This window comes from Choloepus didactylus, chromosome 5 (assembly GCF_015220235.1).
Source record: "Choloepus didactylus isolate mChoDid1 chromosome 5, mChoDid1.pri, whole genome shotgun sequence".
Lineage (NCBI taxonomy): Eukaryota > Metazoa > Chordata > Mammalia > Pilosa > Megalonychidae > Choloepus > Choloepus didactylus.
The window spans coordinates 376,348-393,368 of record NC_051311.1 but is presented as its reverse complement, the minus strand read 5'-3'; the positions used below and the strand labels follow the sequence as shown (position 1 = coordinate 393,368).

General features: G+C 47.9%; 1 protein-coding gene across 6 annotated transcripts in view; it reads left to right on the top strand.

Moving 5' to 3' along the window:
- Positions 1-17,021, top strand: part of ITGA8 (integrin subunit alpha 8) — a 226,065-nt gene that overhangs the window by 54,367 nt on the left and 154,677 nt on the right. For all 6 annotated transcript variants that reach the window (XR_005217174.1, XR_005217173.1, XM_037837633.1 and 3 more), the window contains exons 12-13: positions 5,221-5,426; positions 6,866-7,057. Coding sequence is in view for 4 of the 6 variants with exons in the window: in XM_037837633.1 (XP_037693561.1) it covers positions 5,221-5,426; positions 6,866-7,057 (398 nt within the window). In the remaining 2 variants the exon portion in view is untranslated. The remainder of the gene's footprint in view (positions 1-5,220; positions 5,427-6,865; positions 7,058-17,021) is intronic.

The following is a 17,021-nucleotide window of genomic DNA, read 5'->3' as shown; positions in this document are numbered from 1 at the left end:
CTCTCATTCCAGACAATTGCTTTTGTTGACTGTAGATGTTATTAGTTGCAGATGCAATTAGCTGTAGATGCAATCAATTGACTAATGATTTAAATCCACTAATTAACCTCATGGTAATCATCACTCTAATGCCTTGCTTGACCAAAAAACTGGACACCATAACCCAACCAAATTGACTTGTGAACTTAAGCATCACGTAGCCCAGGCTGGCCCCAGCAAGCTGCACCAGGAGCCTGGCTGCATTCCCCAGTGTTGTGTGCTGTGCTCCTGGGGAATTGGGGATGGTAGCTGCTGCACAAAGGGTGAAATTCACGGGTATTTAACACAATTTTCCAGTCTGTTCCTCCTGCTCTTCCCTGGATGCTGACGGTGTTCCACTAGACTCTGGACTTTGGAAATAGGTGGTTCAGACAATTCTGGCCAGTTCAAATGTTGTTTTCTTGGAGGCCCTGATCCCTGGAGCCTCCCACTCTGCCTTTTGTCCTCAACCTTCCTTTGAAGTCTGGATCCAAGTTGACCTTGTGCAGTAACTCAGAATAAGATTAAAAACACAGTTGGTTAGTTGATTGTGAACTGGGCTTTCCTTCCCCAGTCAGAAGTTATTTAGTTAGTAGAATACATGCAACTACCTGCTGAATGTTATTTGACCACATATCCCATCATCTCTATCCATAATGCAACAAAAACAAGTGCTCCAAAATCCCAGCATCAGGAAAATGACATAGTGTTAACCAATGTGATCAAGCAAGTAAATGTATAGAAATTTTCCCTGGTGATTTTTTTTAATTAAAAAAAATCCCCAAAGTACAAAACAAAAACAACAACAAAAACTTCTGTGTTTTGAGTATATTCCAAATGTTTTAAACCAAACAGTTGTGTGCATGCGGGTCCAATTGATATTGTGTGCACGCTGGTCCAATTGAGACTGGCTTGAAAACATAAACAAACTGGTGAAAAGACCTTCAATTTTATTGTCCTTAGATAGCCAGTGGAACATGCTCTGCCAGTGTAAACTCTGTAAGGAATTTCTGGATAAACTTGTTAGCAACAAATGCAGATGATGTTTTTCATCTTTTGCCTAAGCACACAGATCTGTGTTTTATTATGGCATTTGAATCTTACTCTATTTATACTATTTCAGAAATTCACAGAACTACAATTTAATCCATTGACATTCTCCACACTCCTCTTGTTTATAGCCTCTGCAGGGCAGAAAGAAGCAGAATTTAAATAGATTCCTAGCAGCTAGTTACCTTCAGAGCATTTTAGAGAAAATGTATGAAAAGAAACTGTGTTGTGCTTGAGGTACAAGAATGGTCACTCATACAAGATATATCATTATGATTGAATTAGGCAGAAAATCCAGTAAAGATGTAAAAATAAAGTGCAAACTAAAACATGAGGTATAAATTAGATTAATTTCTGTAATGTAATTTTTAAATTATATTACCTCTTGTATATAATAAAAGAATTAGGTAATGAGATTCAGCTCTAGTATACAACCCACCAATCTCCATTCTTGAAATAAATAGCTACTTTCTGAATGTTAGTCATGGACATTAGCATGCGATATGTGTTGTTAGGAGAAAAAGAAATACGGAAAACTTTCTGTGGTAAAGCCATATTTTGGCAGTATTTTCAAGCAGAAAACTTGAATCCAGATACTTCAGGTTGAATGTTCTGTGGTGGGGGTGGGGTGGGGCCTTGCAGCCTCTCCGCCTCGGGCACTTTCACCTTTTATGTGCTTTACTACATGTGAGGATGAGGGTTGAGCCTTGCATCGTATCATATTATCAGCATGGACTATACTTAAAAAGAGGTAGAGATAAAACCTGTGTGAGGCTGCACAGATTTCAAAGAAACCTGCCCTTGAACATCAGATGTTTCAGACACAACGAAGCTTTGTTCATTCTTCCTGCTTTTATGAAATGCTTTTACCTAACAACTTAGATCTCATGACTTCGTCCAAACCACCAACATGCCCCAAGTGGAGAGAAGTGTTTTTAGTGATGTTTTGGTTTGCCAAAGCAGACAAAATGCAAAATACCAGGAATGGATTGGCTTTTACAATGGGGATTTATTAACTAACAAGTTGACAGTTCTGAGGCCATGTATATGTGCGAATCAAGGAATCAGTAGGCAATGCCTTCTTCCTGAAAGCCGGCTGCTGGAGGTCCTCAGCTCCTCTCACACGGCCAGGCACATGGCGGCCTCTCTGGGCTCTCCCTCCTCTCCCAGGTTTCGTTGCTTCCAGCTTGTGGCGTCAGTGGCTTCCTCTCTATTTTTCTGTGGTTTCTTTCTGTATTTTTGCATATCTACTCTCAGCTTCTCTGGCTTTTTTTCTTTGAGCGTCTCTTCTTTCTCTCTTAGCTTCTCTCTGTTTTCATCCTCTTATAAAAGACTCCAGTAAGATGATGAAGACCCACCGGGAACGAGATCTCAGGTTGTTCCTACTCACAATGGGTCCACACCCACGAGAATGGATTAGCTTTAAGAACATCATCTTTTCTGAGGTCAGACAGCTTCAAACCTTCACAAGTGAAAACCTCATCATTAATATTATTTCTTCATCAAGGTTCTTTCTTGAGATTAAAGAATATACATGCTCTCTTAGAATGGTGCCCAGCCTGTTACACCGCTGCTTGTCAGAGGTCAATGAAAAACACTTTTACTATTGAATACTTTAAAACTTTAAGCTTGAATTGAGTATATTCAGGAAAACAATTTGAGAAATTAATTTTGAAATAGCTTTTGGCATGCATAACATACTGCAGTGGTTTTTCAAGCATTTTGTTGCCTGTGATCCATAAGAAGAAATACATTTTACATTGCTCCCATTATATATACACAATTGAAAACAAAAGTTTCAAAGAACAATATTTACCCTTGTTACGTGTAATGTTTTCACTCTGACATTTTCTATTGTATACCATTTCATTTTTTTTTTAATGCGGGTTGAAACCCACTAAATTGATTTCACAATCCACTAATGGGTTGCAAATTGAGATTTAGAAGCACCAGACTAAACAATAATAGATATTGTAGCTGTTAAGTGATATTGCTAATATAAAATAATATTTACATTAAGTGCAAATGTTCTACAAGGCATATTGGTACCAATTGGATCTGAGACAGCTCTTGTCTCTCAACCCCATGAGAGCACAATTACAAATTAAGAACAAATGCCTCTTTTTCTTTTTGGGGTTTAGGACATTTTAGGAGGCTTACACTTGAGTATCTAGAGGAGTATATTTCTAGGGAAGTAAGTCAAGGCTGCCACGCTGCTCCTGGAATCCAGGATCCTGCGGACGGGCGTTCACGAGGGAGGTCCACGCCTTTCCCGCTCCCAGAGCTCGTGCTCGTCCCTCAGGGACCGACTCACGGCTTTGTCCTTGTCCCAGGAACGAGAACAAGCTCTGCTAAATCTCAGCTACTCGGTCTCGTACCTTGAGGCGATTCGCTCCCGGCTCGGGGGCTGGCCCTCCGGCTGTGGTGGGAAAGCCGGGGCCTGTCCTAGAAGGGCCTGCAGGACCCGGACTGTCTGAGGTTAGGTTTCACCTTGTTTCTGGCTCCCACGAAGGAGAAAAGGAAGAAGGCAAATAAATGCCTTTTTCTCTTTTACACTGGAACTCTTTCTGTAGGAATTGACATAAAAATGGTTTAAAGATGTGGATTCACCTCAACAGTTAGCCAATGTCTTCATTATACCTACCACTTAGTAAATGCCGACTGTATGGTGTGTGTGTGCAAGTGCGTGTGTGTGTGTGAAGGGGGGAGAAACAGGGAGGGGCGAGGAGATCCCAGGGATTTATCTGAGGGCAGCGCCTATAGATCATCCACATTTCGGAGAGGGAGCTGGTGGCCACAGGAGCCAGCTTTAAATTCGGATCTGTAGACCCAAAGCTCGGCAGTGTCTCGTGTGGACTCAGCTCTGCACTGACCTCTCACTACTGTCTCCAGGCCCGAACTGAGGCCATCTGACCCCTCATGGCCCCCACTAGGGCCTGTGACCTCCAGGCCCACCTTCCAGAATCCCACCCTGTCCAGTGCCTCCCCTCCCCGGAGGCCCTCGGTGCCCCACGGCTGCCCCCATCTGCGGCCCCCAGCTCGTTGTCTGGATCTCTCAGATGATTTTTCCACTCGTGTCTTGCAGTTGTACGAGAAGCAGTTTGACCTCACTTGTAAATCGTGGGGCAGTGACCTAGGGGCCACCCCCCTTTAGGTGAACTTCAAAGAGACTTGAACATGCAAGAGTGTAGACACCAGCCTGGGGCCGAGGCGGGGGCCAGGGCGGGGCAGTGGAGGGTCTCGCGGGCCACGCAGGTCTCGAAGGGACAGAGACAGCACTTTCCTGATCGGTGCATTGACGAGTTCAGTTACCCCCGATCCACGCTGGTCTCTCCGCCGCAGTTGTCCTTCCGGTGACCGACTCTGACGGGAAAGGGGCGTCTCAGACACGTTTTAGTGGAGGTAATTAGTGACTTTTCTTAAAACTCTTAAAATAAAAATGATAAATGCACATGGTTTTTTTAAAAAAATCAAATAGTTTGGAAGGAACAGAAGTGGTTTCCTGTTACTTCCCTCCCCGGCTTTGAAGGAAACGCCTCTAACCATTTGTTTTTTATTTTCCTTATGGCTCTCTCTTTATTTCTAAATAATTTGCTTAGGTATCTATTTCTTGAATTTTTCCAACTTTAAAAATGATCGATAAGCTTCCTCCTAAATATATATATACACACAAATAATTCCTATACATTTTCATTTGGAATGAAAATCGTATTTTCTATCTTTCTAGCCAGAAGTAACCCCCTCTCTGGGCTGTGTAAACAAGAGGAAAGAGAAGCACAGAATTTATTTCAAACTTTGTTAATACAAGGAATCACACAATTTATAGTTATATATGTTTTAGACAAACTCAAATCTACATTTAGAAAAACCTATTTGGGTCTATTTGATTTGTTTTACTTGTATAAATACTGTATCTGTAAAAAGTTGAAAAGGGAAAATATCGGTGGTTTTCTTAAAGTCATAATTTTTAACATAAAGTTTAATGCGACAATTTAGCAACTCTGTTTTCTTTCAGCATTCTCGTCTTAGACCTAGCAGAGCAGGGACGGGGAGCTCTGGTTGTAAAATGCCCTCAGGGATGGGGAAGCATCACTTGGAACTGTCCGGCTCCAGGTGATGCAGCGCGGCCCTGAGCTCCCTCTGTCCCCGCAGGATGGACGACCTCCTGGTGGGCGCGCCCCTCTTCATGGAGCGCGAGTCCGAGAGCAGCCCCCGGGAGGTCGGGCGGCTCTACCTGTACGTGCAGGTGCGCGCGCTGCTCTTCAGGGCGCCCCAGGTCCTGGCCGGCGCCGACGCGTTCGGGAGGTTCGGCACAGCCGTGGCGCCCCTGGGGGACCTGGACCAGGACGGATACAACGGTAAGGGCCGCGGGCGGACGGGGGGCGGCGGCTTTGTCCCCGCGTGGGGCTGCGGTCACTGCTGGCGGTTTTCAAGTGCTTGGCTTTCGATAAACTGTCAGCACTCTCAAGGCAGCTTTTAAAAAGTTTCCTTGTTTTGCCTAATCTAAATTTGATTAATGTGAATTTCAGTGCATTCAACTTAGGGTGCCATGAAACAGATCTCAAGTAAAGGCAGCAGTGATCTGTTTGGATTTGGTGACTCAGAAAGCACTAGAGGCTCTGCCATGTGTGTGCAGAAGGCAAACGGGCAGTGCAGGAATTTTGGCAAACGCATGGCTCCCGATCAGCCTTGGTGGGTTAGGGCTGCTGTGTTTCGATTGGTCTGTGAAGTCAACTTAAAAGCAATGCCAGTGTCTGCAGGAATGTAGTGTTAAATTCTCAGCTTAGGGCTGTGGTTCTTTGGGTTAGGAATCTACAAATGTCTTGACTGCCCTCTGCTCAGAAGAACATGCAAGGGTGCGTGAAAATGTGCATCCACTTCAGGGCCTTTCCTTAAGAACGAGGGTTTCTTATTGAAGTTTGGGGAGGTCACAGGAATTTGCTGGAACCCAGTGGCCCGCGAGTGCACACACCAGCCAAGCACTCCTTGGTGCCCTCGCAAGTGTCCCTGGACCTCTGGGATTCCAACCCTGTGGGATTAGTAGTCCTTACAGCACTATGAAGCATAAATGCACATTAAAACCTCATGATTGCAGGGAAGTAAAAGAAGACAAGTTCACCTCTAACCAATGTGTTGCTTTCAAAAACTGCCCCATTCCCCATTAATTGATAGAACCAAAGAGCTCCCAGGTGATTTAAGTAATGCCAGATCACCCACGGGGCTGTCTCTTTCATCATACTTCCTCTGTCTTCTCTCGCAAAACCTCAGTGATATTTTTTAAGAGCTCCAACAAGCATTTTTAACAATATCAAGTATTCTTAGACTCTCTGGGCCATGGTTTCCTTGAGTGTAAAATGGGCAATTCCACACCAAGTGCCCCAATTAGATGAGGGAAGGGGGACATTGCATCTCCGATGGCCACAACGTACCTCTTCTGACCCTAAACTAAATTCGACCCCCTCTGTCACGTCAACGTTTAAAAAATTCATTGTGTCTTCTTCATCACTTTTTGTTTTTTCCTTGACTATTTCTTTATTCACATGATCTGGTGTCACAGAAACTTCTTCAAAGCAGAGGCCCCAAGTGTCTTTTCACTGTTGTACCCACTGGGTCCAGTGGCACTTGTGGATGAACGAAAGATGATGTGTATTTTCCTGTTGCTGCATGTGTAGTGCGAAGTTTCATGGAAAACTTACTAAGCCTTTAGACTTTATGGTATTGCTCCTCTGCTGTACTGCCATTTCTGAAAGATTCTTCTTTATTTTAAAAAAATATATTTATGTGTCTCTCTGTGCAGACATTGCGGTTGGCGTGCCCTTTTCAGGCAAGGATCAAAGAGGCCAAGTGCTCATTTACAACGGGAACAAGGAAGGGTTAAACACCAAGCCTTCCCAAATTCTGCAGGGAGCTTGGGCCTCACAGGCCGTCCCTTCAGGCTTTGGCTTTACACTGAGAGGAGATTCAGACATCGACAAGAATGATTACCCAGGTAAGGTCCCTCCCCACGAGAGGAGCCACTTCCCTTCTCTGGAACACGCATCGTGTGTAAGCGGCTCCCTCGCAAAGGTGAAGGTCAGGCTGCAACCTGGCCCAGGCTTCCTGCCTTGGTCCCAGCCTGACTTTTATGAGAATTTGAAGGCAGGCAAAGCAAACACTCCCTTTCCTGTTGGCGGACAGTACTAGACAGGCAAGATGGTGCAAGAAGCTACATTGAATACAAAACTCACCAGCGTTGCAACAAACGTTTCCATTTGAAAGCCTTTATAATGTTGCCCCATTCACAGACCACTTACCCCAGAAACCTTCCTACAACAATCGACTTTCAGCCTGTAACTCCCGTTTGATCTCATAGTTCCTCTTAATTAAGATGAACCTCGATGTTTCTGTCATAAATCACATGATTTTAGAGCATAAACATTTTTCAGCTATTTTCCAAAAATTTTCCAAATGTGTGTTGAATACTTTAACATGGACCAGAAAGAAACAGCTCATGATATGATTCCTAAACTATAACTAATTACCTAAGTCACATGGAGGGCTTAGGAAATTCATAAAGCACAGTTAGATAATCTATGTTTGTGCATGTGGTATGAAAATACTGATTTTTCTGAAACGATTACGTCAAAGGATTTTAAAAAGGATTACATATGTATTATCATTTAAAAGGAAACTGATTATGTAATCAGAGTTTTAACACACAGTAGACTTCTTGGTTTTGTGGTTCAATTTTCACTTTTATGTTGGTTATTTTAAGAAGGTTTCAGTAAGTACTCAGAAATCTGTAATAGACTGACAGCTTACACTATTTATTAGAACTGTGTCTCTTTTCCCCACCCCCCTCCTAACTGGGTATTTTCCATGTACAGAATTTTCTGGTTTGAGGCAGTGTTCCAGTAAGCTGACTTATACATCCCTAACTCCGATCCTTTGGCTTTGTCTTCTCCTCTGGGGTTAGGCGAAAAGGGTCCCGCGACATATCCTTGTAAACTGCCAGGTGACTTTGGTGACACTCACATGGTTGTAGGGGCACCGGTGGGATTGCATCGTGTCACCTGCTGATGCTTTCTCCCCGCGGCCATTTCAGGGGTGTTCACTTAAATTTATTTTCTTATGTTGTATTGTAATAGTCCAATAAATGATGATTGGGTCAGGGAGGGCCTCTTATATGTAGTATATCCTAATTCTAAATCTAGGTGCCTTATACATGTTAGAGCGACGGATGCAGCTGAACTCCTGGGTTAGCTCAGGAAGCTGTTGCTGTTCATTTCCTTGTCACGGTCCTCCTTTCCCACCCTTAAACCAGGGAGCGTGACGGAAAGGCTGTGCCCTTCACAAGGTGAGGGGAGTGGAGCCCACATCGGCCCAATAGCCAGTCCATCGACTTCAGGCCAGGGCTAAACACCCCCAGTAAGGTCCTGGGAGGAGAGATGCGTGCAACAGGTTTTCTCCCAGGAATATTCCCTTTGGGAGAAAAGAAGAGGGAGAAGTCAGGGAAAAGGAAGCTATCATCAGGTCTCTTAATTATTTTTCACTGCTTCTTAACAATCATAATAGGTCATTGGGACCATTTACCCTTATGACTTTGTCCGCTGAGACTGAGCCAATGTATGGTAACCAGTGACATTAGCGCAGTGTCTGTCTCTGCCATGATGGTCTCTACCAAGGCTGCCCCAACCAGGAATGCAGCTTAGTCGAATTCTTGTTCTCTGCTTTAATTTCCCAGATGCTAAAGCAAATGCCGCACAGTGGGTGGGCTCAGCTACAGGAGGTTAGAAGCTCATGGTTTCCGAGACAAGAAGGCTTGTTTCCTCCCAGGGTGGTGTCTTCTGGCTGCCGCCATCACCGGGCTTCCTTGATTTTCCATCACATGGGGATGCACATGGTGGTGTCTTCTCCTTTCTCTTCTGGGTTCCGTTGGCTTCCGGCTTCCAGCCGCTCCTCGTGGCTTTTCTCTGTGTCTTCTCTCTAAGGCCTCCAGTAATAGGATTAAGACCCATCCCAATTCAGTTGGGCCAACCTTCACTGAAGGCACCTCTTACAAGAGTGCTCACCTGCAGGAGTGCATTATGCTTAAGAATAGATTTTTCTGAGGTACGTAGTTCTGAGCCACGCTCTCCCCCACAGTGTTCTTGAGGCTTCAGAATTCATCTGTGCACCCTGGGGAGCTCACCTGGGCTCCCACCCCACTCCGCCTCTCAGGACGCTTCTGATTCGTGGCCCATCCCAGCACTTCCCGGATCCTCATCTTCTTGCAAAACGCCACCCAGAGACACCCTTTTGTCTGGACATAAAGTCTCCAAGGACCTGCAGAAGGGAAACTGCCTTCTGGGTAGGTGGATGGATTCTGTTAGCTGGAGTAGTGGATTTGACATTTGCAGGCACAATTCAGGAATCTGGTGCCTTCCTTATTTTCTAGAAATGAATCCATCTTGGCTCTCAAGCCTTCATTTCCGCCACGGTGGGATCCTTGATCCTGCAGGCCCTTCTGGATTCAGATGTAGCATCATTTGGGTAAACACCATTCAGATCAGGACCCTCTCCCTTCTCCCTGGGGACCGTGTGCCTTTGGTGCAGAAACAGGCCAAAGGTGGCTCTGACCCTTGTCTTCTTGGATGCGGCCTCTCGTTGGAGGTTCAGGTCCTCGGGTCCCCTGTCCTGTCTGGGCCTCTCCGAGTCCACTCGCAGCTCCCATGCCACCGATGAGACTCAGGGACTTGCAGGCTGGGGCCTTAAGCCTGAGACGGCCCTCCAACTTACCATCTATTCCTCCTTTAGCCATTTGTATGTTTCCAGCCCAAACCTCATTATCCAGCCCCAGTGGGGCCGTAGTTTTTGAAGGGTTTGCCTGGGAAGGGGCAAAAGCCTTCCATTGCCCAAAAGTAACTGGGTGGCCTGCTTTCCCAAGTTTTCAGTATATTCTATAAACTCTGTGTTCTAGTCCTCTAGGGTGTGTCTTTGATTTTCCAAGCTAATCCTTTTGGGCACTTAAAAAGATAAATGCTTTTCTTTCGCTCTGGGGTCCTCCTCTTTTGACTCAAAAGAACTTTGCCTTCCACATTATTGTGACTCTGTTGAACAAAGGAAGTGGCTTCCGTCTTCCAGGCTGCCTCTAGTCATCCTCCAGAAGCACTGATTCCCAACCTCGTGGCAGGTGGGAATCACCTGGGACGCTTTAAAAATCCATATGCTCTGGAGGTCACACTTGGACCAGTTAAAGAGCCTCTGTGGGGGACTCCGACCATGGCCATTTGTTTAGGGTAACCTGGGTGGTTCCAGGATGCGGTCAGCTGACCCGCTGTGTTGCTGTGCTTCGAGTCACCTGGGCATCTTGCTCGAATGCAGATTCTGGGTCAGTAGCTCAGGTGGGCAGGGCGAGGGTCTGCAGTCCCAACAAGCTGCCAGGTGTGGCCACACCTTAGCCAGCTCTGGAGCAGCAGGGCTGGCCGGGCGTGCACACTGCCACCTGCTGAGCCTGCTGCCAATGCCGGAGGCAGGGCCTTCGGGTGCTTGGATTCACCAACCTTGATGTGGCTCAGGCTTGTGTTCCAACCCAGCACCTCACTTTTAGAACCCTGCTGTTGAGTCTGGGTGGCTCTGCCCCTGCCTCTGGCAGTCAGATGAGCAGGCTGAGCTGAGACGTTTCATTCTTCCTTCCTTACCAGGTGCCGTACTGGCCTGGTGGCCTGCATGTGGCCGTTACCCTTGCCGTGCCCAGGTGTGCCACATGCCATTGCCTCAGAGAGAAAATTGAGGGAGGGCCTTTGAAAATCCATGCACTGCCTACGTTTCCTGAAAATTATCTGTGTATTGAAAATGATGCCCCTCTGACTTTCATTTAAAAATACAAGACTTGAAGCCACCTTTACCTGGCTTAAGCCTCATAAGGGGTGTTCTAGTTTGCTAATGCTGCTGGAATGCAAAACACCAGAGATGGATTGGCTTTTATAAAAGGGGTTTATTTGGTTACACAGTTACAGTCTGAAGGCCATGAAATGTCTAAGGTAGCACATCAGCAATCAGGTACCTTCACTGGAGGATGGCCAATGGCTTCCAGAAAACCTGTTAGCTGGGAAGGCATGTGGCTGGCGTCTGCTCCAAAGTTCTGGTTTCAAAATGGCTTTCTCCCAGGATGTTCCTCTCTAGACTGCAGCTCCTCAAAAATGTCACTCTTAGTTGCATTTGGGGCATTTGTCCTCTCTTAGCTTCTCTGAAGCAAAAGTCTGCTTTCAAAGGCCATCTTCAAACTCTCTCTCATCTGCAACTACTTTCTCGTCTTCTGTGCATTCTTCAAAGTGTCCCTCTTGGCTGTAGCTCCTCTTCAAAATGTCACTCTCAGCTGCACTGAGTTCCTTCTGTTTGTCAGCTCATTTATATGGCTCCAGTGATTTAATTTAGACCCACCCTGAATGGGTGGGGTAACATCTCCATGGAAATTATCCAATCAAAATTATCACCCACAGTTGGATGGGGCACATCTCCACGGAAACACTCAAAGGATTCCAATCTAATCAGCACTAAAACGTCTGTCCCACAACATTGCATCAAATAATATGGCTTTTTCTGGGGGACATAATATATTCAGACCAGCACAATGGGGTACTTATGTTAAGACTACAGGGTGTTTCAAGGGAACCCAAGGACAAGAGCGCAGCCAGGCCTGGGATTGTCAGGACCCTCTCTCCGGTCCACTTCCCTCTGCACGCCAGCCTCCTGCTCTCCCGCCGCAGAGCAGACTCCTCTGAGCACCAGGTGAGCCGTGGCTGCCCCGCAGCTCCCTGCTGCAAATGCGGCTGCCCCTTGTCCCCGTCTCAGTCCTGGGGAAGGGAGCCTGATGGGCTGTGGGCAAGGAGCAGGATTGTTCAGAGAAAGCATGAGTCGCCCTGTGGATTGGGTGGGTAGCACAATACTCATCACTGTTAAAAAAAAAACAGCCCAAAGAAATAGGAAATTAAGAGGAAAATGTTAGTTCTTAGAAACTTTGCAATAACTTGAGCTTAATTAAATGCATTACCTGAAGAAAAAGTACAGGCTCTGTAGCCATATGTAAGTAGATAAGAGACAAAAACCCAAACCTGGTCTCTTTGTCTATCTGGTCTGCAGAATTCATGAGAAAACAAATGCAAAGACAACCAGCAGATCTGAAATTCTGAACTGAAACCAGTCAACCCCCTTGGAGTTGTCATGGCCTGGAGCAACTTGGAAAACCATTTCCCCAAAGGGCTGGCTTCTGATGGGGCTGAGGCTGGTTTCCCAATTCCTGGGGTGAGTGCTTCTCCCTCACTGGGGTGCACAGGTGCTCACATGTGGTTCCTCCTCGCCCGGCTGCTGTGGGGTGCGCTGGGTGAGGACCTGCCAGCCCCGCTCGTTAGTGCAAGCGAGCGTGTACATGTCCCCAGCCCAGCCCAGCTCCAGCCATGGGAGGAGAGAACGGTGGGTGCACACTTACTGTGAATTATGCTGCTTCATCCCCCAGCTGACCAGAAAGATGCTCACATAATGCCTGAAACAACCAAAAGCACAGTCATGTGAAAGGAGGTTGATTCATATTTACTCCTTGTCACATGAAAGTTACAGGTCTTCTGAATTTGAGCAGGAGTCTGACAGACAGTCTTGGGAAGGAAGAATGCTCACAAAAAGCAGTCAGGGTCAGTGCTGCTAACATTACAATTACAGCAAATATTACTACTAATTAAGAGTCCAGAGCATGCCAGATGGCAGCCATTGAAGAGCAGATGAACACAGTTTTTAATGTCTCTCACACACAGGTAAACTCTCTATATATGTACTATGTTAATTTTATATATATATATGTATGTACAAAGCAGGAGAGTAGGATTTGGCAGCTTTGGTTCGAAATCAACTCATACAAAAGTGAGAACATATCCTCAGTTCTCCTAACTTCAGTTATCTTATCTCTAAAATCAGGTAATAATATGTTAGTGTAAAGATGAAATGCGGTCGCGTCTACTGCGTCGGGGGGCGGCCGGTTGCTGAACCCTCGGCTCTCGGCGTTGCTCGGAGGGTACCGGCGGAGGCTCTTCCCGGAGGCGAGGGTGAGGCGGGGGACTTGGCCGAGTCCCCGGCGGAGGCGCGCAAGGTGTGGAGGGCGGCGAGAAAGAAACGCAAGACACGTTTCCTTCAAGGTGATAAAGCCAAGAGCTTTTATTAGGGGAGAGTACAAGTTTATATAGGGCGGCTAAGGGGGCGGGCTAGTTGTAGGGGGATAAGGCCCAAATGCTGAGGGGATAAAGGCTTGGATTGGTTCTGAGAGGGCGCGGAGGTCGATTGAAAAGGGCGGGAGTTGCTCCGGCAACGGGGAGGGCGGGAGTTGCTCTGGTAACGGGGAGTGGGCGGGCAAGGTAAAGGGGGCGGTTTTCTCCGGCAAGCTTCCTCTAACGGTTGTATTTTGGGTGAGGAAATGGGGCCTGCATCCGGCTCCACTTTCTCAGGCCCGGGGGGCTGTGGAGGGCGCTACCGCCCGTGCCCACCACCCTCCCCAGGGGCTGATCAGGTCCCCCGGCCCAGGCCCGCCAAGTTGAAGCACATAATCAGTATCCCGCATTTCCCCCTTCTTTTCTAATTACAGGAAGAAGCTCACAGGAGAGACCCGCTAAGGGATGAGGGAAAGGGGAGGCCGGGGAGGGGAAAAGGGGTTGACGGTGGCTCAGAGAGGCTGGAGCTCGGCGTTGGTGTGGCGCCCGGGCGCTCGAGAGGGGCCTCGCTGCTTGCGGGATGGACGAGGGTGGTGACGCTGCGGAGGGTTAGCTTCTTCAGTGGAGGCAAGTCGTTGATACTGGACTTGCACAAATGATGAGAAGACAGCATTGGCTTGGTTTTTAGCAAGTTGGACAAGTCTGCGGATAATACAGGGCCCTAGGGTGAGAGCTAGAATAATCATTAGTAGGGGGCCGATGAGAGGGAGGAGGTATGGGAGGAGGGGGGTAAAGATGTGGGACCAATAGCTGGTGGCTTCACGGTCCCTTTTGCGTTGTTCTAGTCCCTCTCGGACCTTCTTTAGGCTGTCTTCGACGAGACCTGTGGAATTGGCATATACACAGCATTCTTCTCCTAGGGCGGCGCAAAGGCCTCCTTCTTTGAGGAGAAGAAGGTCGAGACCTCAGCGGTTTTGGAGCACGACCTCAGAGAGGGAGTTAACAGAATTTTTAAGATGGGAAATAGCGTTTTGTAGGTGACGAATGTCCTCGTCAACAGCCGCCCGGAGGTGAGTTAGGGCGGAGCCTTGACTGGCTAGTGCAGCGATTCCGGTGCCAGCGCCTGCAAGACCTAGGAGGGAGGCGATCGTGAGGGCGGTGATGGGCTCTTGCTTTTGCAGAGGGGCAGGAGCTGCAGTTCTTTCCAGGCGGAGGAAGAAGTCTTCCTCGCTGTGGTATAGGACCCTAGGGATAAGGACAATTAGGAGGCAAGTTTCATGAGTTGTATTGAGGGTCTGCACGTTAAGGCAGGGGGTAAGTCCTGTAGAGGAGCAGAGCCATTGGGAGGAGTTGTGAGGAATAAGAAATTTGGCAGAGCTGCTGGGAGATGAGTAGTTGGCACAAGCTGTGAGGTTGGGAGAGTTGTATGAGAGAGGGTGGATGCACTTTCCTGTGGAGGAAACTGAATGAAAGGTTAGGGGGACAGCAGAGGTATTCCAATTGCATTCCGAGGGGCTATTCTCTGTATTTTCTGAAAAGGAGAGGTTGGAGGCAACGGGCTCATACAGGGAGGAGGAGGTGGAGAGGCAAAGCCAACAGGAGGAGGTAAGATTGGGGTTGGAGGAATTCACTGAGGTGAAGGCTGCTTGGATAAGGCTGAGGAGGGGAGAGGAGTAACGAGAGGGGGGCAGAAAAGGTTGGGGTGGTGGGGTTGGCGATGCACTGTTTGCAGCTGAGGTGCGGTTGGTTGGAGCTGAGGTGCGGCTGGAGGGCTGTGGATAAAGGGGGTTAAGGACTTTGTTGGGACCTATGCCAGAGGGTGTTCTTAATGCAGTATTTTGGCATGGTTGGTTTGCAGCCTCCTTTTTTATGAGAATAAGTGATCCTCGGTCGTCTCCGGTCTCATAGATTCTGAAGCCCCAAGTTCGACCGAGTAACCAGGAGGGATCAGTGGGGAGTTGCACGGTGAGATTAAGCTGTGTGCAGGTTCCCTCACTTTCTTGGCCGAGCCAGTTAACAGTAGAGACTTTGCACTCTGGAGGGGCCCACCTTAAGGTAAGGTATTGATCAGGAACAGGAGGCTTCCAATTAGTGGCTAATGTTTCACACCCCCAGTATGCACAGTAGTACTCGTTGGGGGAATTGCAGTACGGTTTTCCAGGATTTGAGGATGGGCACATGTAATACTGGCCTAGGTTTTTGTCACTGCGTACTCCAACTCGGCCTCCCCTTCTAGAACTGCCAGAGTTGCTATTGGCGGGGGCAAAGGTCCCGGGAAGAAACAGATCAGTGGCATTAAAAAGAAAGGAGGGGGGTTGTGCAGTGATATTGCAAAAAATAATTTTGGAATCCTCCCAACGCGCAAGGGTCCATTTCCAAGGCTGGTGGGGGTTGGCCTGGGTAGAAGAGGCGAGGGCAAGCATGATCGTTAGAAGGGAAGCAATGCTTGGGTGGGGGTTATGGAGGTGCAGGGAGCTTGCTTTAGCCTGTCTGTAAAGGCGCATGATTTCTCTGATCTCCTGTCTCTCCGGGGGTACCTCCGGACCGGGGTCCAGGCCTAGGTGCACGGTTGTCATCTGGTACACCAGGTTGCGGAGACGATGGCGTTCTCGTCTCGTTAGACGCGTGGTTGCTGGTGGCGGGCCGGATTGCCCTTCCTGGGATCCAGATTGGTTGTGCTGCATCATCTGGGAAAACACAAGCAAACCCGCGCCCCTGGGTGAGGAGTGGGGAGGGACCCTTCCAGGCATTATTTTCTGGGTCCTTCCAGTAGACCATCGGGGCCTGGGTGGGCCTATATGAGGGACCCCAATGTTTATGTAGGGGCGAAAGTCCTTCTTTATTGAATGTGAGTAGATTAAGGTGAATAAGGGCTGCTATGATAAGGTCCCCTGGAGTTGCCTGGGGGAGCATTGCCCTTTCTTTTTCAATTTGTGTTTTTAAGCGGCGATGGACTGCTTCCACAATGGCTTGCCCCTGAGGATTATAGGGGATGCCGAAATGATGGGTGATGTTATATAACTGAAGAAAGGCCGCAAAGGAGGCACTGCGATAGGCAGGCCCATTGTCCGTTTTTAGGTCCCAGGGGACTCCCATGAAGAGAATTCCCTGTCTTAGGGCCTTGATACAGTGTTTGGCCGTTTCCCCGGCGAGGGGGACTGCATAACACATGGCCGAGAAGGTGTCAATCATTACATGTACATACTTGAGGCGCCCAAAGGACGGAACGTGAGTTACGTCCATTTGCCATCTAGAATTTGGTTTTAGGCCTCGTGGGTTGACTCCCTGAGGTTGCAGGGGGCCAAGCGGCGCGAAGGGCGCACAAGTTGCGCAATTGCGGACAAGATGTTTATAGGTGTCTAGGGGGAGGCCACATAGATGATGCAACGATGTAGCCGAAAAGTGAAACCTAGAATGCAATAACTTGGCCTGGTTAACAGCGTCCCCCGCAGGGGCCGCCGTGTGGGTTAGCATTGCTTGGGTATCTTGAGCTGAGACCGCTTGGTCTACTATACTGTTGCCATTAGCCAAGGGCCCCGGAAGGCCTGAGTGACTACGAATGTGGCTAATGAACCAAGGATCCTGTCGATGCTCCAGGATGCTCCTGAGGTCAGAAAGTGCTTTATCGATGGCCGAGTTCCCCGGGAAAAAGGTGGAAAACGCGAGGACTCGGCAGACCTGATAAGTGTAGAGGCTACTGGGTGGTTGCAGTGGGTGTTTAGTGCGTATGACACCGCCAGGATTTCCCCCACTTGGACTGAATGAAGGTTGACATAGCTGAATAGGCGGGGTTCTGGGTGG